Here is a 24,941-nt window from a genome sequence, read left to right on the forward strand (position 1 = left end):
CCAACCCGGGCCTGTTGCTATGTTTGTTTCAGACACTCGTAGACCTCAAAGGAGCAATCTTGGGCGTGATATTTCAAACATCTTGGCCTTGCCGTGGCTACTGTGAACCCGTACTCGGGCACCTTGAAAGCGGTGTTACCATTTTGCGCCACAAGATGTCTCTTCAACCTCAGTCACAGGAACAAGCTCACATAGCGGGTGTTTTTCACTTTAAAGAGGAGTTGTTGATTATCAATCGCGCAAGTACGCATTCCTTTTTGCATTTGGATCTGTCTTTTCAATCATACAAAATGGAGAACACTGCATATTCTATTTCAAGGGTGAGCAAACGTTTGTGTTCTAAGGCCATGTTAGCTTTTGATTTAAAAAAATGAATACATAAAACACTACTACAGTGGAGCCTCGGCTGTTCGAGAAGTCAATCGTTCGAATTCCGAATCATGTTTTCCCATTACAAATAATAGGAAAATATGTAATCCGTTCCCAGCAAAAACCCACTTTTTTTAAAGCATTTTTTTTTCATTATTTTACACCATAAACTACATAAATAAGTGAGTAGATAATGTATAAATAAATAATATAAACAATCAACTGAATCCTCTCAGCTCATCTTGCTCGGTTCGACAACCGAAATTTCGTCCGACATCTGAAGCAAAACGTTCGAAAACCGAGGCTCCACTTTACTACTACTACTACTCCTACTACTACTACTACTACTAATAATATAAATAATAAAAGTATATAAGTAAATAATAATAATAAACATGGAAATATTGATTGGAGGCTACCCTTGAATGCTACATTTGAAGGTGTAATTAGATTAAAGGGGAAGAAAGGCAATTCTGTGTCTTTGTTTGGCAAGATCTAAAAATAGCTCTTGCTGAGCAGACACTAAAGACAGCATGCAGTTCCTTTGACTGCTCCATTTTCCCATTTGTCTTTAGTTTCACTCGTTCAGTGCATCTTGAAACGAAAAAGAAAAATCTGCAAACTGTCAATAACGGAAGGATTAATATTGTAAATGTATTCAATCGCACTGCCATTTTGTTTATCAATAGGTGCCTGTATTCATACTTATCTCAGTTGCTATTTCTTTCTAATCTTGACAAACAACAATCTACCTTTAGCCACAATTCTGTAGTCGCATGATGGGGGGGGGGGGGGGGGGGGCATGGTGCCACTACTCCGGTATGGAAGCAGCACAATGCCAACAGGTTTGCCTCAAATTGAACGGAGAGATGTCCCTAAGTAATCACTTGATGCAGCATGTAAAGGAAGTTCGAGCGCCAGCTCATCGTTCACAAGACCAAACCTGTCCAACCGCTTTTCAAAAAGCCAATCGATAACCAAGTCCAAAATTAGCCCACAAGGTAGACTTCCTCATGTGTAGTATGTTGGCACATCTTAACCCACAGTCGACAGAAAAGAAGATTAGCTATCGAGCTGACAGTTCACTGGCAAACTGGATTTTTCCAGCCACTTCATGTGTTTGATGAAACTTGAGACAACAAACGAAGGAAATGCATAAAGCTCAGCGTACTTGACTTCACCTGGTAACCCAAGACATTTCCCTGATCATCAGGCTCACAGCGTGATGCTATGCTTCATCTCCGATGTGACTCAAAGAGCATTTCATCTTTAACATGGATGCCAAATGGAAAAGTGACTGGAGAACGATACTGTCATTTCAGACTGAACCGATTTGACCGGCTTTTTTTTTTTTTTCTTCTTCTTCTTTTTTCTGCGGGGCTTTAACACATGATCTCTATTTTCATCATGCTCCAAAAGGACTTGTGCAACAAATTATCCTCATGGTCCGGGGAAGGCGCTGTAATTGGACATGTTGCGTGTCTCATTATCTTATTTTAACACTCCACGGCAGGACTTGTTCAGACGTCATTGTATATCAAGTCACAGCACTATGGATTATCTCCAAAAGAGGAATCTCACTTTTACGACCATTGGACTCATATTCATGCTCAGCGGCATAGAATACGGTAAGTTTCTTCAAAAGAACCTCCGTTGGGACGTAACGCAGCAAAAAGGAGTGTAAAACCTAAAGCCAAGGCTGCCGTCAAAATGTTGGCTTCATTCTCCCATTGAGGAGTTTGCATCACATCAAAGTGACATTTCCACAGTTGCGGTCATTCATTGATCCCCTTCTGGTGGTTTCAGCTGTCATTTTGCCTACAATATGGCGCTATCTCCAGATCCTAGAGGCGCCTCCATATTTCTTGGGTCTGGGTTTGTCTGCTTTCAGTCTGAGCGGGCTGCTCAGCGGACCACTCTTTGGCTGCTGGTCAGATCGCAGCGGAAGCACCAAGCCCATTATTCTTTTCTCCAATCTTTTTGAGATTGCCGGTGAGTTGCAAATCCACGTGAACTTGATTAGGTGATATTTTGACGGTTCGCCGTCTCTGCTCAGCTCGTTTTTGCATGACACTGCAAAGTGGATAGTAGTGGTACATACGTACTTGAATTTGCCATGTCTTTTCACTGGACGCACGTTTGGTCCTAATGATTGTTTTGATTATTTTCCCAGGTAACTTCATGTATTTTATCGGCTATTCAAAGTGGCTGTTAGTAGGCAGTCGCCTTGTGACAGGTTTCACAAACAAACACACGCACACACACACACACATACGCCGCACACTGTCAGGACTTTGGCGTGTGTGTCATAGATGGATGGATACCGTTTTCTTCTCAGGTGTCGGCGCAGGAGCGGGATCCTCCATCTTCGGTTTCCTGACCCGGTGCACTCGGCCAGAGGAACGAGCTGGTATCTTTGCAGCCATCATGGCTTGTCGACAAGCAGGCCTACTCGTGGGTTAGTCACCGCCCGTGCCAGACACTAAAATGTGCATTTGGTATGTGGCCATTCCATTGCTGGCTTGATCCACATCTTGGAATTACAGTCAGCAACCAACCAACAAAAGTACACAACTGGGCTACATCATCTGGGAGCAGTTCACCATTGTTATTTGTTTAACAAACACAATATACATTTAAATAGTCATACTCACCAGATATAATCATGATTAGATGTGCAGATGGCAACAGATATGTTTGCAGCAAATATGAAAAGGACCATATTTGGACATCCAAGCTTTCTTTCTGTCTTTCATCGACGAATAAATTGAGTTACCTGAGCCATCATCACGGACTGGGATGTTACTGGGCGGATTGCAATGGCATGAAAACACAGAAAAATTGAAATTTGATTGGACGAAAATAAAAATAACACTCGCATACATGTACAAAATAGACAATAAATTGGGCGCACGCATGCACGCACGCACGCACGCACACACATAACACACACTCACACACACACTCACACAAAGGCCAGCATCCTTTGCTGTCTCCACCTCACATGCCTTCGGAGGAAGTATCAGACACATAAAAAGTATATTTCAAAGGTGGAGCTGTTGTGTTATTCCGTTTCATCTTTAAAGAACTTCCTCCTGTCTCTCCAGGGCCGGCGTTCAACCTGTTTCTGCGGCTGTGTCATTTCAAACTTGGACCCTTTGTTGTCAACAAGTTTACATCTCCGGGGGTAACAGCATCTTGATCAATAATCTAAGTTTCCTCCTCAACCTCATCACCAGAGCGGTAATATGCTCAAATTGAGCGCTCCTCCTTCATCGAGTGCTTTTTGGGCTCCCTTAGAGTAAGAACATAAGTTTGCTCGCTAAGACTTCCAACAACACACATCGATCGACACTTCCTACGCTACTCCTGCATCATTTAGAAGAGGAAAAACAATAATTCCCTCCTTGCCTCCTTGAGGCAGTTTTCACTTTTCAGTTTTCTTTTTTTGCATATACACATGAACATAAAGTAATTGGGTCTTTTGTGCATCGCTCAAGGGATTTTCAGCTGTGCTTAGAAGCAAACGATGCTCTCCACAAGCAGTCCAAGTTTCCACAATTTAATCTATAGCTGACGTTTTCTTTTAGGATCCCTTAGCCAAGGCCAAATCTCGTTGACCTCATTTGCTTAGTAATTCACATAGCAATTCGAAAACAATCGTAATAAAAACAGTCCGTCCGTCCATTTTCTGCACCGCTCGTTCAATTGAATGAAATGAAATTGATCCGGGGATCACTAAATACATTTCCTGGCTCATTTTCCGCTCTCAGATCTTCATGTGCTTGCTGTGGTTGCTGCTCCAATTTGTGGTCCTCGCAATGTACTGGGACTTAGCGGCTATTGACACCTCCGAGGGAGCCGTACCGATGATGGAGCTGCAACTGGAGGGAGACGAGGACGACGAAGACGAGCCGCTGATCAGCTCGGATGGTGCGCAGGTGCACACTTACAAAGCTGTCGCCTCCGTGCAATTGGAGACGTCAGCCGAAATGCAAGCTCTCCACGAGGCCTCGTTGTCTGGAGCCCGAGCGTTCGATAGCTTCAGCATTAGTGCAGGTGAGCCGACGTTGTTTAAAGCCTGTCTGGATTGAGAATTATTCATCTCTTCTTTTTTTGCGTCATTTCTGGTCACTGGCATGTTGTGAGATTTTTCTCCTGTAAGATAGTATCTGCCATGACTCAAAAATGGTTGAGAAAAATTGCCCGACGGAATTAGTGTCAGTTTACACATAACAGCCATTGAATGCTTGGATTGATTATCTATATTTCGTACGGTAGCTTACGTGCACGCGTTTATCGTACAGCGCGTGTGCTGATGTTGATTGCTTCGTTCTGGGAAAATGTGCCAAAGGAACAGCGAGATGACTAAGCACGCTGCGCGTGCTGACTTGGAATGCAGAAGGAAACGGTCGTGTGCTTCACCAGCTTGATTTTCTTGTGCAGGAAAAAAGCTGGGACTACCCTGCTAAAAAAAGGGAAAATGTGCATTCTAGCAGCAAGTCAGCTCATTATTCAACTTCTTTCTTACCGTAGGCATAGATTCAACACTTTGTTGTTTTCTTTTGAAAGGGCTTGTTCTTCTCCATGCTCACTGCAGCAGCAGAAGGCGCTGCAGTAACCTTCTGTCTGTGATGTGAGTCTGCAGCACCCAATCAATAAATCCATCCATCCATCCCTCCATCCATTTTCTGAAGCGCTTAGTCCCCACGGGGGTCGCGGGCGTGCTGGAGCCTATCCCAGCCGTCATCGGGCAGTAGGCGGGGGACACCCTGAACCGGTTGCCAGCCGATCATCGCAGGGCACACAGAGACAGACAACCAATCGCACTCACACCTAGGGACAATTTGGAGTCAATCAATCAATCAATCAATCAATCAATCAATCAATCAATCAATCAATCAATCAATAAAACGGAGTCATTGAGTTGTTGACAAACAAAGTCAGAATGAACCGCATAAAAAATAAAGAAATAAATGACCGAGTTGTTGACAAACAAAGTCAGATCTAAGTGTATTTTGAAAGAGTCATCATGTAGTACATATCCAGAACTGTAATACGAAGCTGTTCTCCTCAGCCATCTGGTCAAGCCACATCCAAATTTAGCAGCAAGAGTCGCTCCGTTTTCACTCTTTTCCTTCCAAGTCTATTCCCAACAATTCCTTCTGGAGAAGATAGGCTCAAAATTTGGAATTGATGAGAATACACTTTGTTCTAGTCTAGTTTGGACAGAAGAAAAACAAGCACGCCATTTATCTCCCACGAAAAGCAGTGACAGGCCAAGATGCACACAGCCTGCCTCTCCTTTTTTTCTCTCTCACTTTGAGCTTCTTTTTCTCGTCATAAATTGCCAGTTGAAGCTCTCCATTTAATGGTAGCACTTGAGCTGATTTCATGATATTTTTCCCTCTTTGCTTGCTCAGGGCAGCTCTCTCTCATTTCACTCCTTAGAGTTCCTGAGGGAGGAGGTGATTGTTCTTCTCACAGCTCAGTTCATCACTCTCTTCAATCAGACTGCGCTGGAGGTGAGAATTGCCACACAGCCTGCACCCATCCGCCCAAACTCCCCAAAGTCTACATTTCATGCTCTTTCAGCCTTAACCTCATCCCTCCCCGAAAAACACATCCGTTTGAGTCACAGATGAATCCATTGTTCGGCCATTTCAATGACGTGAGGCGCATTTACAATCAAAACATCCATGTACTGTATTTTAACCAAAGGCAGAAAATGCACTCTTGTCCTCTGCACTTCAATACAAATGAGCAGCACTTTAAATAAATGTGTGTAGTCAAGTCAAGTCAACTGCATGTGGACCAAATTGCTGTACATAACAATACGCGTGTGTATATATATATATATATATATATATATATATATATATATATATATATATATATATATATATATATATATATATATATATATATATATATTACATTATTATTTCAACAGGCCCATCGTCTCGTGCTGAGTTGAAATCCAAACAATAAAATGGGTCTTTGAAAAAGGACACTCAGATGGCTTGTCTAATGAATAATGAAAAAGGTTCTAGTCCAGGGCTCACCAACCTTTCTTAAACCGAGAGCTACTTCCTGGGTACTGATTAAGGCAAAGGGCTACCAGTTTGACACACACTTGTGAAATAGCCAATTTGCTCCATTTAGCTTTCACTACGTGCTATTATTGTCATTTCCAGTTCACATGTAAGTGTGATTTTAACAAGAATAGCAAAAATACAGTCAAACCTGGGTTTTCGACCACAATCCGTTCCAGAAGGCGGTTCGACAAGCCAATCGGTCGAATTCCGAATCTATTTTTCCCATTACAAATAATGACGATTAGGGCTTAATGCTATCGTCCAAATAACGAAAATACAATAACCACGGAGTCGGTCAGCATCCGGGCCGCGCGGTCGGGTTTTCTCGGGTCCTCCCGGCTCATCTCGCGAGGTTCGACCTCCGAATTTTGTTCGACGACCGAAGCAAAAAATCTCACATTTTTTGTTAGAATTCCGATTTGCTCGAGAACAGGAACGTTCGGAAACCGAGGTTTGGCTGTAAAATCAATGGATGCGGCTCACTGACAAGTGCCGCTATTTGAGCTCATTTTCGAACAGTCCTGCGAGCGACTCATGCGGTCCTCGCGGGCGAGCTGGTGCCCGCGGCGGGCACCGTGTTGGTGACCCCTGTTCTAGTGGGTCTATCCGATGCTTTTGAATAATTGCTCTAATGAGGCTATCTTTCTTTCTCGGACCGTATCCGAGTGACCTTGTACATTTCAGACCATGGTGACTCCTCTGACGCAGCGCTCCTTTGGCTTTGACGAGTTGGGCAACAGTGCGATGTACAGCTTGTGTGGGGTGGAAGTCATCCTGGGCTTCCTCTTTGTTCGCTGGCTGAGCGGGAAGGTGGCCGATCGTGCCGTGCTGGCTGCGGGCCTGCTCATCTCTTGCACCGCCTGTATTTGGTGCCTCGTGTTCCTCTGCAACCTCCGAGGTAAGAACCAGCACAGGCGGCACGTGTAACCCCTGCCGTCTTGCCGTTCAGTGTTCATCCCCTTGTTATATGGATTCCTTTTTGGGGTGGGGTTCATACGAGGGTTAGGGTTTCAGAGTCGGGTTCAAAACCAGGTTTAGGGTTTCAAAGTAGGGTTCAAAACTAGGGTTAGGGTTTCAAACTAGGGGTAGGCTTTCAAAGTAGGGTTTAAAACTAGGGGCGGGGTTTAAAACGAGCGTTTCATACTAGGGGTTGGGTTTCAAAGTAAGGTTTCAAACTAGGGTCAGGGTTTCAAACTAGGGTTTAAAGCGAGGGTTAGGGTTTCCAACTGGGGCCAGGGTTTCAAACTCAGGTTAGGGTATCAAACTAGGGTTTCAAACTAGGGTTAGGATTTCAAACTGGGGTTTGAAAATAGGCAACCTTTTAATTTTTTCAACATTTAGCGGTCCACATGGCAGCTACGTTTCATTGACATTAGGACTAAAAGGGTGTCCTCTTCTGCAGAAAAAGCTTGAGAAGCCCTGCTTTGTAGTGCATGTGCTCTGTAAATGATATCACCCAGCATTTGTTGGGCCATCTGGAGCTCATGGAGGCAAACTGGATCCCGTGTCTCCACGTCGGTGCGCGTCTGCCTCGGCATGTCGCCTTTATCACTGTGATAACAAACGACAGGTGCCAGGGCGGGAAATTGCCCGAGTACATATGAAGGGATTACGGTAATCTTATTAGACCAGTCTGCTATTTGTTAAAGCATGTCGTACATTTGTAAACTATTTGTTACGTGTGAAACAGCAAAACAAAGAAAGCAATCTTAATGTTGACGTACCTGCAAATGCGATTTTGTCCCGTACCATTTCGAAGCATGTCCGATTGATTGGATTGCATTTGGAAAATGAGATTAGAGGCTTTCACTTGAGAGAGGAACAACCAACATTTTTTGGAGCGGGCACACATTCACACAAACATGTGCGTGATGTAGAGCAGCCCAGAACAACAAAATGAATAAAGAAAGAAGGAAATAAAAAATGGGAGCTTGGCAGAGGTTTCAGCTCGAGCTCTCTGTGCTTTTGCCAGAACATTTGTGGACGCAGAAAGAGCTGGAGCAGTGACTAAAAGAACACAGTCTACCAACCAGTGAATATCTGAGATTTACCAATAAGACCGTATTGGATACATCCAACATAAGTCAACGCACCCCTGTTCAAACGAAACCATTTCAAACCTGCTTTGACTATTAATTTGAATTGGACCGATACGATCGATCGGGTTCGCCTCGTGCAAGACCGGTGCCATCCAAATAAACGTGATTTGTCTTGTAGGTAGCTACGAGTGGCAGCTGTCAGTCTTCATTATCGGCGTGTTCCTGCAGCTGCTGGGGCTCCCGTTCGTGGCCGTGTCTCAGGTGTCTCTCTTCTCCAAAGTGACAGCGGAGAAAACACAAGGTGACCTTGGCCATGTGCATGTCGTAGCTCATCCGTGGTAGTAAATCAACTTTTGGAGAGAATTTTTCGACTGCGAACTATATAGTTACCCTATCAGTCAAATAAGAAGCAATATAACAAAATGATGGGCAATCATAGTGTTCTTTGATCTAAAGGATTCAGCCACGGTATAAGACGATCAGTCGGGGGCCTTGCCACCATCATGGGTCCTTTGTGGGCCGGAGGATTGATCAATCATTTAGACATCATGATCGGTATGATGTTGGGTCTCCTTTTGATGGTCACGGTAAGTAGCCCTTTTGTTACGACGAGCTTTTCGACCTGTTATGGAGCTAGCTACTTGGGATGACGTTTCCGTTTTGAAAAGCACCAGCTCCGAGCTATTGAATATACCTCACAAAAACACCCTTTTAAAGAATGAGGTTATTTTTCTGCACCAACAACCATTCTATCTGTGCTAGTCAAGTCAAATAAGAATAGAAGGAAAGTATGTGAAAATAGGGCAAAATATCGAATAGCTTTGGGATGCACTTGGATGTAAACGCCTTCCACACACACACACACACACGCACACATATATTCTAGGTTATGACGGCGTTGTCGTACGGCAGTCTGACTCAGCGCAGAGTCGTGCAGTGTGCACGGAGCTCCGACAGTGGAGGATAGACACAAAGAGTGGGGGCGGCTCCACGCAGAGGGAAGGCCCTCATCTCCGAGAGGATCAATGCAGGTGGATTGCAGAGGAGAAGCTGAACTGAGCCTGAAGGAAAAACAAAAAAAACTGTCATCACTGGTGGGAAGGAACAAAGACTTTGTTACTGTACTTAAATGTATTTTTCAGGTGTCTTTTCTTGAGTACACTACAATGTGACAGCTTTGTATTTTCTACTCCTTACTATGTCAAAATAGGACTATGTTTTTCAATGTGTTGTATCTCGTCGTGCCAGCCTTTATTAAAACCATATAGTATCTACTCAAGTACGGACTGAATATTTTGGCCACCTCTGGTTGTCCTTAAAAGCTTGCCAGACAGGGAGTTGAAATCCTCTCACTGCAGAGCTGACTACCAACACTGCCAAGACTAAATCATACACAAGGGGGCAGTGTTGCTCTCATGTAGAAGATGCATGGGGGGGGGGGGGGGGGGGGATAATAATTGAAGGAGAAAGTGATTCTTCTCACAACTAAACTATTTATACTCCCATGTGTTGATGGAAAGATAAGAGAGGTTTTTCCATGTGACCCAACTTCTCATTCCACGTCTCCGGTCTTTTTCTTTCTGTTATTTAAAACTAAAAAACACTTGAAATAAAACAGTTGACATGCTGAGTGTAAAAGTGGAGCTGTCAACGCCTTATCTGTTTCATGACAGTGAGCTGACAGGAGCGCATGTTCAAAAATAGTGACGCACGGCAAATGGCTTAATATTCATCACAAAAAAGGGAATTTTTACGGCTCAATCAAAACACAAAGCCTTGACGACACCACAAAGAGCACATCTGAAATATAGCGCCATGGCCTGAATCATACTTGTCAGTCGATCCTATTTATTCTTTCACAATGACGGAGAATACGCATTTACAGCTTCATTTTCTTCGTGGAAGTTCTTAGCTGTGCATTCCGCCACTTTGCGGGTTTATGCTCCTTCGGGATGAGACGCGTGCTACACAAGTGTGTTTGACAGGAGATGGCCGGAAGCAACATGAAGGCAGTCGATTCCTTGAGTTGAGCTGATCACGGGCCCAAACAATCTCTCTGGCTTTTGCATAATTTACAGATAAGGCCCAGTAACCTTTCCGATTTTCAACAATCAGCGTCCGTTGTTTGGCTTTCTGGAGCCTTTTCACCTGAAATGGAAAATCTCATCTCTGGGGCTCAAGGACATAGGATTCATAAGTACTTTCATGCCATGATCAGCATATTCAGCTACTTGACATTTAAGGGAGATAAGAAATTGTATAGACTCAGGCAGGTCAAAGCTGATTTTACACTCTTTGAACTAGCTGTTTTTTTTCAAACAATGCTTGGCCATAACTCGAAAGCAGCTATGAGGAGGAGAATTTGCATGCTAACATAGGGTAAACACTATTTGTTGATTTGACAGGGACTGAAGGGGAGCAGAGTGACCAAATGCAGCTTGGACCAGCTTGGTTTGTTCAGCAAAACAAACAGACCCGGCAAACTGACATAAGGTAACAAGAGGACTGACTGACAGGGACGTGAAACAAAGGATGTGAAGACATGAATGATCCGACGGGCCGGGAGGGGCAGACAGGACTTAAATACACGACAGGTAACAAGACGCAAGTGAGAATGATCACACTGATCATGGGAACGCAGGAGGGGAGGGGCGAGCACAGAGGCACACGGACCGAAACCATGACAACAGACACATCGTGGAACGGCTGGGGACGAGACGTGACAGGGACAGTGTACATCAATGTACATTTCTGTAGATGCACCAGGATTAGCCAAGATTATTATAGCATAATAATAATCATCATCATATACGCAAGGAGAAAAGGCAATTTCTGGAGAAATTGCGTATGAAGGCAAAAAGGCTGAATGCAAACTTGTGGCATGATGTCAAATGACAGAATAATAACAGGAAATTGAAAACATTTCTACTTTGTTATGGGAGTAGAATCCTGCATATTCTGGTTCGTTGCATCAGCAAGCCCACACGGCCCAATGATATACCCCCCCCCCCCAACAAAGGACGCAAATAGACAAGTCAGAGGCCGGGGGGCTTTTATGTTAAATGCCCCAAAGGTAGGCACTCTGTATGAAAATTTAAACATACGCTGCGCAGAAGAGCCATTTGAAGCAGTGGCCAACTATCCGTGTATGAATGAGATGTTTGTTGCCATGGAGATTGGGTGTTATAGGTTAGAAGCAAGAGCTAAAGATCCAATGAGATGATGTCATTGAGAAGCGGCGGCAGGACAAATTCGGGTGGAGTGGCAGTATTTGCATGTTGTAGTCGTGGCTGATGCCTCCATCCTTCTGCTCCACAGCATGAAGTGGCCTGTGCCCAAGAATAATAAGTCAGCTCTAAGTGTTTATTTTAGTCTGAAAATAGCATCAGCCATTATTCAGTGTTAAGTAGCTTTTGGGGTCACTGGTTGCTGTACAATGAAGTGAACCGTCAAGTCATTACATTTAGTCCTCTCGGGCTTTCTTCTTACATTGTCACTGTTTTTATGTTCGGACCTAGAAGAGAATTGCAATAACCGTATTGCTTTGTCATCTCGGCACCAAAGAAACAATTTGACGTGAGCTGAGGAGCTTCCATCAAAGCAAAAATTCTCCTTTGCCACTACCTAATTGGAAACTCAAAACCCTTTTAGGGGGCCCGTCAATTACTCGTTTGTGACTTCTCAGCAGGGAGTTGGCCGTATCATGTTTTATTGTATATTATTCGTTGTTCCCACAGAGCAGAGAGAATAAATGTTTGTGTTCGGAGGTTTAGAATGACAAAAATTGTGGGAAAGGCAACATTATCAAAAATACAAACAAAAACAAAACATAGGCCTTTAGGTTCATCTATATATGCTCGATTTGACCTACGACAGTCTTAAACGCATGCCCCGCGATAAACCAGGGTTCGGTGTATATGAACAACTCCAAAAGATAAAGATAATTGCTCACAAGGTGTGAAGCGGCCTTTCGAAGTCAAACAATTCTCCTTCGCAACGTCAGGATCTCTCTCTTCTCGCCGATGCTATTAGCTGGACCGAGGATGGCTGTTAATGGCTCCCGCAAGATAGATGAGTTCCACTGCTGAAAAATACAAAGGGATTTGAAATCCTGCCAGCTATATTCAATCCATAATTTCCCACTGCTATCCAGGCTCATGGCCACCAATCATCTAAGTGGAAGATTTAATCTTACAGGAATATATTTATCCCAGGGTGTCATTTTGCTTCAGTGGATGAGACCATTTATTTAAAGATTTTTTTTTTTTTTAAATTGATGTCAGTGGCTGCTTACCGCTTACAGCTTGGTCAAAAGATTTACGGCACCGCCATCTTTGCTGCTGGATGTCTCTGGCAGGGTGTTGCCTCAGTCCAACATCAAATGTGAGCGTGTGCTTTCGGTAACCAATTAAATGAGCATTTTTTCTTTTCTTCTTCTAATTGACAGTATTATACGGCTGAGGAAATGTAATTGGAAGAGAGTCTCAATCTGGAGCCTCTAATTTCGAGGGGCTATAACGAGCTGACTAAAACCCCAAAAAAAGAGAAGAGAAGGCTGAAGCAGACAGCTCATGGTTGGGTATCGATGAATACAAATCACTTTTTTCCCTCATGTCCCCGGCTTGGGATCTGACGACAAGGCGAGCGGGCGGCGAGGCAAAGTGATTTGATTGATCACATGCGATGGCCGACCGGCGCCGCAAGTAGGTGGAATCTGCAAGCGCTCAGGTCGCTAGCCTCCCTCTGCACTTCATATCTGTGTGCGTTTGTATTCTACACACCAGCATAGCCTCACATGCATTGAATCAATTGCCTCCACCCACACTAAGCATCCGCCCGCACTCTCATAAGGGAGTCTTGGCGAGATGAATGTGTCGTGGACTGGCCCGTAAATTGCTAGGCGCCCTTGCTTACAGCTCTTTATGATGGCAAAATAGTCAAACGATGGATGGAACGCCATGCGTGAGGAATTATTGTCCAAATATACGTAAACCTATATGGTTCAATCTAGTGTGTCATGTACACAAATATGCTTGACATGCAAGATGATGTATCATGACAGCGGTATTTGGATAGGTATTGACTGGTATTCAGGTTCATAAAATTGCTGAATGAAATTTCATGACCGTTAGGATTTTTTGGCCTTCGTGGCAATATATAGTATATACATATGAATAGCTACAAAAAAGAAATCATTCAAAATGATATGATGACTTTGGGAGCCTTTCATTGTACCCATTTTTTTCCCCGTTGCTTTCAGTCACCGACATTCGGTTAGAAGCCAAGAGTCTCTGAGCTGACACTGGATCGACCACTTTAGTTCCAGTGTGCAAGAAAATGATCCAACATTTTCACGGTCTGGCGCTTGTGAGGGTGGAGTAACATCACTGAGCTCAATTTCATTTTCATGGTCCTGAACGAACAGAAAAAAAAAAAAATAATCACAATTTAAACACGTGCGGTAAAGAACGACCACGCTACGACCATGTGAAGCACGCGGTTGCTGGCGCTCGTTGCCCGACTAAGGTCGAGGTTGGCTGGGCCCGCTGGGACATTGCCAAGGTCATTAGTAGCAAGTGTGACGAATCATATCAAATAATGAGAACGTTACCGGCGGGGGGGGGGGGGCGGACACGGATCAATATCAAATCCTGTTTTAGTCATAATCCTGCAGGGTGGAGAGGCTCGGCGGGGCTTAGCTGCTCGCAGATGGCGCCGTTTAACAATTTACTTGAATGCTCATGTGAATAAACGTAATAAGAAACACGTGCTCCGAGATAACGCTTTCCTTGTCTGCCCGCGGGCAACTGATGCGCTAAAAATACACCTGATGAATGATGGAAAAGCTTGGACCGAGAACGCAAATACGATCACGGCCGCCACCGGAATTTGAAATCGACTCCGTAAATATTTGCACGTCGGCTATTTTTAAGAGGATTTGGACGCTGCTATCGTTCACCCTCTTAACAAACACTAACTTCAGATCGCAGATTCGGATGACACATTTAATGAAGTCTTTCTCACACGTCAACTTAGAAATGCGATGATTGTTTTTCTGCCTAGATCAGGATTGACATTTGACACGGCCAGCAACATTATTAAAAAAAAACGGTGGGTGTTGCAACGCCTTCGGCACCGACAACTAGTACTCATACGTGGTGTTTCAATATGGCTTTTTCTTGATATACAAAAGTGCACTGTGTCTTTCTTCTTAAAAACAGCCTCTTGCCAATGCTGCAGTGGTAAATGTTCCTTGAATCCTACGTGCAGTAACAATTGAAACTAAAATAGTGGTAATATTTCTCTTTATAACGGTAACTTTAATGATCACAGGCAAAAATGCTTTCCACTGGTGTCAAACATAAGGCCCGACCGGGGGCCAGATCTGGTCCGCCAGGTCATTTTATACGGTCGCTGAAGCAAGTTGCCGCTACAACGTGGCCTGCAATATAAACGAGTGTGACGCTCCCGGCAGCTCGAACGCAACTTTTTCTCCTCCAAACTTACAAAGTTTTACTTTTGATTCTAACGTCTTCGGACAATTAAGCTGTGAGATTGTTTGAAGTCGTCCGAAAGAAGAAAGGCAATAATTTTGGTGAAGGGACGCACCGCAGGGGTCCAGCTTCCCAGAGTCTGTATGTGTAATCCAGTCTAACATGCATGCAAATCTCATCTGTGCCAGCACACAATGGAGCGTCTGTGTGAGAGAAAAGTGGGGGTTGGGCCGAGGGGGGGAGGGGGGGGGGGGGCGTCATCCCCGAGACTGGAACATGGCATGATGGGTCATGGCACTGACAAAGTGGGCTCGCAGACTGTAAGAGTGTTTTGTGTGTTTAAACACCTGCATCATTATTCCAATATTTGTGGAGTTCTTCTGAGTGAAGCGAGTGAGAGAGAGAGAGAGAGCCTCGTCTGTGGAAAAGAGAAAATTGCACATTCCTGCCACTGCGGCTCTTTCCTCTGCTGTGCAAATATTCTCCGGGGAAATTAAAAAATCTTTGTCTTATCCAGCCAATTAAACGGAGGCAAATTTTGTACATGGCGCTGGACCATCGAGTCTATTTATGACTGTGTTGTGGTTATTTCTTCTACAGGATGAAGCCGCAACTTGGTTTTCCCGGCGACCCAGAGAACCAACCAACGTAGTACTTTCCATCTGTCACGAGCTTATACTTTTTATAGGATTAGGCCAAGTGCCGCTTTTAGTCCTCACTTCGTTCATGTGAAACGTTGGATCAAACAGAGAGGATTCTTTTGTGTGGCGTCTCTTTGTCTACTCTTTTACGCTGGTGTTTCTTTCATGGAATTTGATTACATTTGGATACCTTCATACATGTGTATGCGCCTCTGTGCGCTTCTGGGGCCCGTGTGGGAAGACCGCAGCTCAGCAGGGAGTCTTCAGTCCAATTTGCCATCGTTTGTCACCATTTGTCTCTTGCGAGCAGCAAAATGTTGACCCTGGCTGCCCCGTCTGTCAACTGCAAGCACAAGTCACGTGATCAGCGACTCTCTTCCTCTCGTGGTTCTATTTCAGTCATTCCCAACCAGTGTGGCATGAGAGCACATCAAGCGTGTTGCGGGAAATTATCCAAATGGTTATTGACTTCATGATAGCAGGCAAACATATTCAAACTTGGTACTTGAGCAGAAGTACAGAAGATGGAGTGGTGTCTTGAGATATTTTTTTTTTTTAGATACGAGCTGATGTTCGGACGATCTTTTTGCTTTGACTTGGGAGCACAGACAACTTCACCTCAATCTGCAAGCTTCATGCTAACGTCAATGTTGCATTTCAACTGATTGAACGCAGATATGGTGTACCAAAACATGTAGACAGAAAATCTAACAGTAGTCAGAATCGTATCTTGTATCTTCAAGAAAGAGCCGAACAATAGCCATTCAAGTCACAAAAAAATGATCTTTTGAATTATATTTAATGATGTAATTACTGTTTATCTTTAGCGAAAGATTTTTCATATGTGCCATTGCTGAATAATGTTTAGAAACCCCGCCAAACATCTTTTTACCCCAGTCTCATTCTTGATCCTATATTTTTCTTCCACATGCTTGTCGAGACCCTAAAATAGTTTCCCTGTCTAATTACAGTATTTCATCTGCCATTAATATTGTAGAATGCTACTGTTGCATTATGGATGATGTGTTTATTCTGCTGCATGAGATGCTAATTAAAAGATAAACTGGGGCTCTATGACAGAGGCTGAAGGCAACTCGAAGAGCTTTTGAATTCTTCACCTCCCCTTTCAGGGGCTGTATTGTTGACGCCCGCTCTGATGTCATTGCCTACTTTGTTAATATCACTATCACAGGGAACTTCCATTTCAAGGTAATGTGTGATGATAAACGGATGCTGGCTGGACTTCGAAGCCTAGAGAGGCTCGAGCGCTGTGGCCGAGATGGCTTGGGCAGATAACAGCTTGCGTGTTGATCCTGATTTCTAGCCTCCTATCGCCTCTTTCCATCTTCCCTCCCTCGTGCAGCTGAGAAACTCAAACATGGCCAATTTCTCCCTTGCCCATAAAAACACAGGCAGGGCAGGTATTTTAGAGCTTTCCAAAGCTTCCTCAGGGATGACAAGCGCTCTTTGCATCGGTTGCGTATGAACAGGCAATAAACCTGTGGGCGCTGGACCGTGTTGATGGTGGCAAGGAAGGATGTAGAAATACTTGATTATGTTAGAATTTGCAACTTCTGTCACCTTCTCTCATTGAGATATTGAGTGTTTTATAAAGCAGGAAAAACCCAGAGAGAATTCAAGAAAACACCAATGAGCTGGAGAAGCAAGATATTACCCATCCACGGCCTTTGTCGTTGATCTTGACAAGTTTCGACTTCCACTGAAAAATTCTCCATCCAATCTGAAAAAAAAACCCCACATACAGGTAAGGTGTATTATTTTCAGTTGTTATCATGAACTAGTTTTGCATTTTCTAGTTTGTCAGAGCAAAGGTAGGATTTGAAAGGATAATGGTCTACTTAACTCATTCAGAGCCATGGATGGTTATAGACGTCACAGATATGAACTGGGTTAGCAGCGAGTGAGTTAAATACAGCGTGCGAGTACTGTTCTCACCTTTCCGGGCAATAAATCTTGACTGTCAAAGGGTGAGTCCACTCACTGATGTGCTTTTGTCCTTCACTCCTGCCGGAAGCTTGGACTGCCAACGGTGAGACAAGCTGAGCTGACAGTTGGTCATACCATTAGGCAGAGTGAATGGCTGCTGCCCTGGTCAGATACAAATAAGTTGGCGGAAAGAGGCTGCTTGCTTGCTTGCTTGGCACCAAAATCCTAGCGAGGACCCCAAAACAGATGTCTGCTTTCAAGCCGCGGAGAGCTTGTTTAAAGTGAGCCTGGAGGCATCGCTCATTTTCAGCCCTTGTATCATGTCATGCGCATGCATACCTTTCTTCACAGCTTGAAGACTCTCATTATGTCAAACGAAGAATGTCAGGAAATGAGGAAGCCATTAAGGAAAAGCAACGGGCTGGTGGTGGTAAAACTTGAGCTGAGAGGAGGAGATCTCATCATTGTCAGCGTAAATCTTGGCATTCTGACAGATGTGAACCAATTCGCTGTTATTGTAGGGCGGCCACGCGGCCCCACCTAAAACAGTCGAGTCACTTGAGTTGTTTTGCTTGTTGCTGGAATAGACGGAAGAACAAACATACACATCATTTTTTGGAGCGATGAAGTGAAACCGGATCTTTTCCCCAGTCAGACATCACGGTGGTAGAGAATCACCGGTACAGCGTGGCTCCAGACATGACAATGAAGTGCATAGTTGGCTCATTCTGAAATTGGCAGCTGCCAAAAGAATTAGAAGGCAAACGTGTTATTTACTCCCGGGTAAATAATATTTGCTCAAGCGAAAAGTGGCCAACTGATTGAATGAATGTTTTTTCTTAATTAGACTAAAGCTGTGAGACGCGGAGCAGGGAGAGGACTCGAATGCAGAGTTTCCAAAGTCCAAAGATGTGTTGATTTTCTCCAATGGCAGTAGTCACAAAAAGCGCCTCAATATGAGGGAAAAAGGGGGGAAACTAAGGCGCCTCGAACCGAGGGAGGAAAAGGGGAAATCAAAGCGCCTCGATCCGAGGGAAATACTAGAACAAAGATAACGATGTAAGCAAGTTAACATAGGGGATCAAAGTCGTTCAAACAAGGCTTCTACGTGGAACTCGAGGGTTTCGTGATGGCTAGTGTTCTTAGCAAGGCAAGACGCACTGGCACTGGACACGGGGAAAGGCGCGGCTTATATGGACACAGAAGGAGGGGAACACAGGTGAAGACAGTTGCTCGGTCATTGCCCAGGTGCACACACTTGGAATCAGGGAGTCACGTGACCGGACGCACAGGGGAAGGAAGGAAGGACACACCGACTGGAACGACAGGAAAATGACACAATAAAACAGGAAGCGACCGGCCGACAACACATGACAGCATGACAAAAGCTCCGATTTGGACACACGTATCAGACGCTGATTGCGGCAAGAATTAGGAGTGCGGAAGGAAAAGACAAAAGCGGCACCACCGCTCTCTTTTCATATTGCCAGTTAAGGTCATCAGGTATCACATTCATGACATGCTCTCATACGTCGACGACGTCGACACACAAGCCAAATGACTCTTAAATCAGTCAGAACTGATGAAAGCCTTGAATCGGAAACGACCAAATTAGAAACGTCGCAACGCAAAGTCCGGTCACGTTTGCATGCAGCCTGAACTTGAATTTCACTCCATTTTTTGCTCCTGACATTTCCTACATTTACCAATCATTTTGGGATTGAGCCACTCAATGTTCTATCGCACTTCCTATCCAAGTTGTAGATCATTTCAGTCCAAGTCCGAGCTCATTCCTTTTTATTTATGTCCCATAGGATGCTAACATTCTGCCAAACGTAATCCAGTACAGTCCATTTTTGTCGCTTTTAAAAGCAGTAAATGAGTCATTTCTTGGCTCAATTGTGTCCAGATGCAGCATTTAGAGCTAAAAAGGATGAAAACAAATACTTGTTTTCAGTCAAATCCTTTCTATTGCTAATCTTTGACCTATAAAGACTCATCATCACCAAGCCCCCACTGCAGTGCTATTTATTTTATCGATGTTTTTTGGTAATACTACTTCTGTAATGAAACAAAACCTAAGTCCATTTTGGAGCAACTCTGAAGCTGCTAAGTTACATAAAGTCTGCCCATGTTTTGGATGATTAAAAGAGGCATATTTGATGCATTTACCCTTTTTTTAAAGATGAATTATAGATTACAACTGTTAGGGGAGCCTGGAGGCAAACAAATTACTTACTTCTCCTTTAATCATTTTCAAAAAAGCCTAAGCGCGACATCTTTTTTCGCTCATATTCACTCTCCCCTTCCGAGGCAAACAGGCGCACACGAGCTGCGTCGTGTTGAAAATATTATCAAAGGGCATTTTATGAATGTGTTGACCCGTGTTCATCAGCTGTTTTGCATCCTCATTTACATGCAAAATAATAAGGTCACTCCTCTAGTTTCAATTGTACATCTCAAACACTTGCACCACTTTCCATTGAGTTGAGTTTAATATTTGAAAGTGAATAAGTGTCACCTGCCCTCTGCTTTTTGATCATGTGACTTTCACTCGATGAACATCCACCCCAATTCCAAAGCACCAAAATAGCAAGTTGCATATCCAAACATTTAATAATCAGCATCTCTAAAAATAACACGAGGCACTAGAAATATTCTCCACATATGATATTCCTGAACTAGCAATTAGAATGATGCTGAAATAACAACAGCCTGTAGATTTATTTTCTTTGCGAATCATTTTTCATTCTTAATCATGAATTAATTTAACCTCACAGCTGCTCACCTCCATCTTCACTGGGGCACTTGTTCGGGGGGTGCGGGGGGCAGCAATAGACTGACAGCTGCTGCTGCTGCTCTTCTTGATGCAACATGCATCTTATTTTGACTGACGAGCACCTTGCTAAATGTTTGACTGCATTGCTTATGCTCTATTCTCCTGTTAAGTGCAACATTATAGGGTATTCGTTTTCCTTGTTGGAAAAACAAAAAACACTATAATAGATGAATGGCGTATGAAACTCCGATGGCGAGCCGCTGATTTATAAGTGGAAGGACAAAAAACAGACTCTCTGCGGTGTTGTAAAGTGAAGCCGAAGCAATCAGCATCAAAAGGCAATCCACTTCTCTCTTAACCTGAACATTGTGGTTAAATATGTAGCAAAATAGACATATATACGCTCCACTGAGTGTTAGCAGGCAAATGATAGCGATGATGCAAATTCCCATCTCATTAAGCATCAGTCATCCAATTAGGGCTATTGATTTGATGCTCTTGTGATTATCTGCACTTGTAACAAAACGTAAAAGGGATGTGAAAAGAATGTGCCCCAAGAGCTATGGATTTTTTTTTTTTTTTCTTTTTACAACTTCTGTCGTCATTTAGCTGGCAATTCAGTCTGGCAATCCTATTTAGGTTCGAAAAAAAAATATTCTCAATACTTTGCTACGCTTTGCTTGACTTGAACACAACATAAAAGACATGATCTTGTATTACATGAAAAAGGGAAGAAATTCACAAGACTTTTGCCTTCATGTCCAGCCCAGAATGAGGCTTGCAGCGGTTTGCCTTTCTTTTCTTCACAGTGGATCTCGCGTCCTCTCCTGACTTTTCATTATCCTTACAAAATTCCCCGTGCGTGCTAACAAGCCACGACGCTTACCGAGCAAGCAGACAGAAGCTCAGGGGGGAGAAGATGAGGATCAGAGGGACTTGGAGCGCCTCCGTTTTTTTTTTTTCTTTTTAACCCACCAACATGCAGTTGGGGCTCAATGAGTGTCCATTTGACTAATTAAGCACGCATTCTGCCTGTATCAGTGGTGCAAAAAATAATGTTTGTCAAATCATCCGCTTTCTGTAGCTTGCTGCCCCTGAGGTAGCCTACAAGCCCTTCCACTTTTCTCCTTATGTGAAATTGAGAGGCAAAATTAGGCACCCCCAAAAATATTCTTGCATGCAGACAAAATATGGATTGATATGTTTAACAAGTGTGATCCAATCAATGTCATTCCTGCTTCGATGAGTTGTTTTAAAAAGAGTCTCCTTCATCCTAGTCGTTACATTTTGATGTCAGGTGTGAATTTCGGCCAATAGGTTTCATTTGGTCGCAATTCAAAACTTGCACATTGCAAATGTAACCGCGAATCCAAAATACAGAATGAGCTTTCACAAAACAAAACAGACACAAAATGACAATCTGGGTTTTTAAACATAAGCGAGACCAAGCAGCACTAATACAGTATGTTTGATTGTACTACAGCAATCAACTGTAGTTACAATTTCATATTGTACATATACAGTTGAATGAAAGCAAAGCGGGGGGAGTCTCTGTCACTGAAATGCACGTGTAGTCGATGAATAGGTGCGATCAATCATAAACCAAATTTCCACATTCTCTACTTATTCTCACCAATTTCGTCTTTTTTCCTTAAGACATTTCCCATAGTTTTCGCACCAAAAGGCGCACTGGATTATAAGGCGTTGAATTTTTTTATTTTACAAATGATTTCATATATAGGGCACACCGGAGTAAAAGGCGCATAAAATAGAAGCTATACTGCAACAAACTGAGGCGGTCTAGGGTTGCGGTATGCATCCACTAGCCAATAACCAATAAGCCCTCTGTAAACAATCGCGTCTCTCAAACGATCTCCTATAAAATGATCCGAACTGACTAAAGTTCCATCTAACGCATTGGTACCGCTTACCTATGTTTCCCTTCCGTATCGATCCGTAAATTTACTCGAAACATTAACGGGGCAGCCTATTTTGAAATGAAACAACAGCTATTCAGTGACGCCATGCCCCCTGACCACGGTTGCCGTAATGCTGGGAAGCGATGCGACCTTGTAATTTACTAGTCGTACTAAAACGTACTGAAACATTCTGGCAGAGCACTGTGAACAACCAGTATGGATCAACAAATTCATCAGTTGGTCTATATGTAAGGCGCACCTTACATACATGAGAAAATCTTAGGTTTAGGCCTTATCGTCGGGAAAATACGGTGTATTATCATGGAGCCTCAAAACCCCGGATACAATTTTCCCATTCCAGCGTGTCAATGATGCCCAGATGCTAGACGTTTTCACATTTCTGCTGGCATGAATAATGTAATATCTATGTTCATGTAAAAAAAAGACTGCGCATAAATCATGCTTTTTACGTGGCTACGCAATCCACCGCGCCTAATCTCTTGTAACACTCCTGCTCTTTGTTTGCTTTTGTTTACATTTCTTTCTCACCTGCCGCGGGGATCGCGAATGGAAATTAGCTTTGAAACTATCATCTGGCACTCAGCACCTCTCCTCCTCAACGGAATGTTTTCTGTTCACGGCACATCAACGCATAAACTAAAGTGTGCTCAAGCTCAGCCACGACGTTTTTGCGCGAGTGAAGCTTGGGCCGGCCGATAAAGCCCCTGAAGACTTGAGGAAGGAGAGAGAGAGCTACAGTCACGGACATTTACAGTGTGAAATATTGCGGTCTAGTGTCTGAAGTTAAGAGTTTGCAGTACGATACGTGTTAAATTGCTCCCACAGAGAGAATCCAGTCAGTCAGACACTGTCAATCTCTAGGCACCATCTGCGTATGGCATTCATTTTCCAGACACGGACGGACGGGGATGGAAGGGTCGGCCTTCTCCAAAATGATCTGTCAACTCCTTCATCCCCTGTCGCACTCCTATCACGGCTGCACACTCCGCTGTTGCCATGGCGACAGCTCGGCAGGCAGGAGGGGATGAGCGCTATCGAAAGCGCTCTGGAGTTTAGCGACGACTCCTCTCCACTCTTACCTCTGTTGTGTTGCACTAATCCCTTCCTTTTCATCTTCTTTCAGACAGAGGACAACCTGGAAGAATTCCCCTTGAGCTTCACGCTACCACCGTCGGAGCGGGATGATGCAGGCAGGCGTCCACTCTGTTCAGTCGACTCATCCGGTCAGCCGCTCCGTTCGGGCTGCTTCCCTTCAGATACAGCCTCATTATCTACAACGCGGCGGCGCACTGAAGCTCAGCCTCCTTTGAAGCTTCAAGCCAAACAATACAATTCTTTGACTTAAAGCAGTGCCTCTCTCTAGAAGACGCTTGCGCTCAAATGATCACAGTGACATAAGCCCCCTTCAAACTCAAGAACTCACCAAAGCGGGACGGCCGAGCGCAAATGTCCGAATCGCTGGGACCGAACGTGAAAGCCACTTCAAGCTGCGCTGAAGAGTGAGCGGCTGAGCCGGAGTGAGTGTAAACAGTGTCCGGCCGGTCATTGGATGCAAGCTTTAACGGCGCGCTGCCGAGATTTCTAGAATTGGACGGGAAGAAAGAAGAGCAAGGAAAAACACAGGGAAGGAAAGGGCACAATGATGTCCAAAACGAGAAGCATGACGCAGGTTCGCTTGTAGTCCCCGTTTGTGTTGCATCGCATTGTGTCGATCACTTCATTCAACACATTATAGATCTTTTTTTTCGACTTTGTTCAGCATTTGAGGCCTCCTGCGCAGATGAGAATGTATGACACGGGTCATTCTTTTATGAGTCTTTGCTATCGTGCAAAAACAACTACAGTCGAACCTGGGTTTTCGACCACAATCCCTTGGGTTTTCTCGGGTCCTTTCGGCTCATTTCGCGAGGTTCGACCCCAAAAATCTGGAATTTTTTGTTGGAATTTCAATTTGTTCGAGAACCGGGACGTTCGAAAACCCAGGTTTGACTGTACGACCATTTTCACATATTTGTAGCAAAAACTGAAATTATGAATCAATGTTATCAATGCCGCATCGTCCGAAGATTCATCGATCCAATCCAAAAGATGCGAAAAATCTCATCGGGGTGTTTGTGGAGAAGTGATGAGAAAAGATATACGAGCCCCTTCTCCTAATATTTCCTGACACTATTTCTTCATCCCGAGCCCTGTGGCCCTTTATGAGAAGCATCAATATCACCGACAGAGTGAGCGCAACAAATAATGGCAAAATGTGCTCTGTGTGTATCCGTCTATAATTTCTACTTAAGTCGATTTTTAGTTATCTATTGCGGATCCAATCAATTGTTCAATCTGAATTTGCATGGGAGCGAAGGATTCGTGAAGTGAGACCAATTTCACATTTTCTAGGTATCGGTCGTTCACCTGAGCGTGTTTTTTCAATTTGACTCAATCCATACTTCTATTTTGACTTCTATTTAAGTACAGCATGTGAACTGATACGAACAACATCCACTCATTATCATCAACACCATCGCTTAAGTCTCCGCCGCAAAACGATTAACGATAACGATCGACAACGATCGCAAAGGAACCTGCGTTGCACACGGGCAATTTCGGATGCATCCCCATACCCGGACGTGTTTGTGTATT

General features: G+C 43.9%; 1 protein-coding gene and 1 long non-coding RNA gene across 8 annotated transcripts; one reads left to right on the plus strand and one right to left on the minus strand.

Moving 5' to 3' along the window:
- Positions 1 to 232: 232 nt before the first annotated feature.
- On the plus strand, positions 233 to 9,779 carry LOC148387960 (major facilitator superfamily domain-containing protein 8-like). Of its 4 annotated transcripts, XM_088396564.1 has the most exons (12): positions 233 to 320; positions 1,883 to 1,997; positions 2,176 to 2,361; positions 2,543 to 2,605; positions 2,708 to 2,827; positions 3,477 to 3,556; positions 4,143 to 4,428; positions 5,821 to 5,894; positions 7,152 to 7,365; positions 8,685 to 8,807; positions 8,963 to 9,093; positions 9,419 to 9,779. In XM_088396564.1, exons 1-12 carry the CDS (start codon positions 291 to 293, stop codon positions 9,563 to 9,565), a joined length of 1,569 nt encoding a protein of 522 aa, XP_088252690.1. In that variant the 5' UTR covers positions 233 to 290; the 3' UTR covers positions 9,566 to 9,779. The 4 variants fall into 4 exon arrangements, with proteins under 4 accessions (XP_088252690.1, XP_088252691.1, XP_088252689.1 ...); XM_088396565.1 differs by lacking the exon at positions 233 to 320 and having other exon boundaries at positions 1,167 to 1,997; positions 9,393 to 9,779; XM_088396563.1 differs by lacking the exon at positions 233 to 320 and having other exon boundaries at positions 1,167 to 1,997.
- Positions 6,289 to 23,913, minus strand: LOC148387961 (uncharacterized). 4 transcript variants are annotated; one of them, XR_015862629.1, is made up of 6 exons: positions 23,731 to 23,912; positions 17,598 to 23,557; positions 17,317 to 17,382; positions 15,832 to 15,984; positions 12,459 to 12,590; positions 6,289 to 9,567 (listed from the first exon to the last, which is right to left on the minus strand). It is a non-coding gene; the product is annotated as an uncharacterized LOC148387961 (long non-coding RNA). The 4 variants fall into 4 exon arrangements; XR_015862630.1 differs by having other exon boundaries at positions 6,289 to 8,018; positions 8,192 to 9,567; positions 17,317 to 23,557; positions 23,731 to 23,911; XR_015862628.1 differs by having other exon boundaries at positions 17,317 to 23,557; positions 23,731 to 23,913.
- Positions 23,914 to 24,941: the final 1,028 nt, after the last annotated feature.

Source organism: Syngnathus floridae, chromosome 14 (assembly GCF_059516105.1).
Source record: "Syngnathus floridae isolate MCC-2025c chromosome 14, RoL_Sflo_1.0, whole genome shotgun sequence".
Lineage (NCBI taxonomy): Eukaryota > Metazoa > Chordata > Actinopteri > Syngnathiformes > Syngnathidae > Syngnathus > Syngnathus floridae.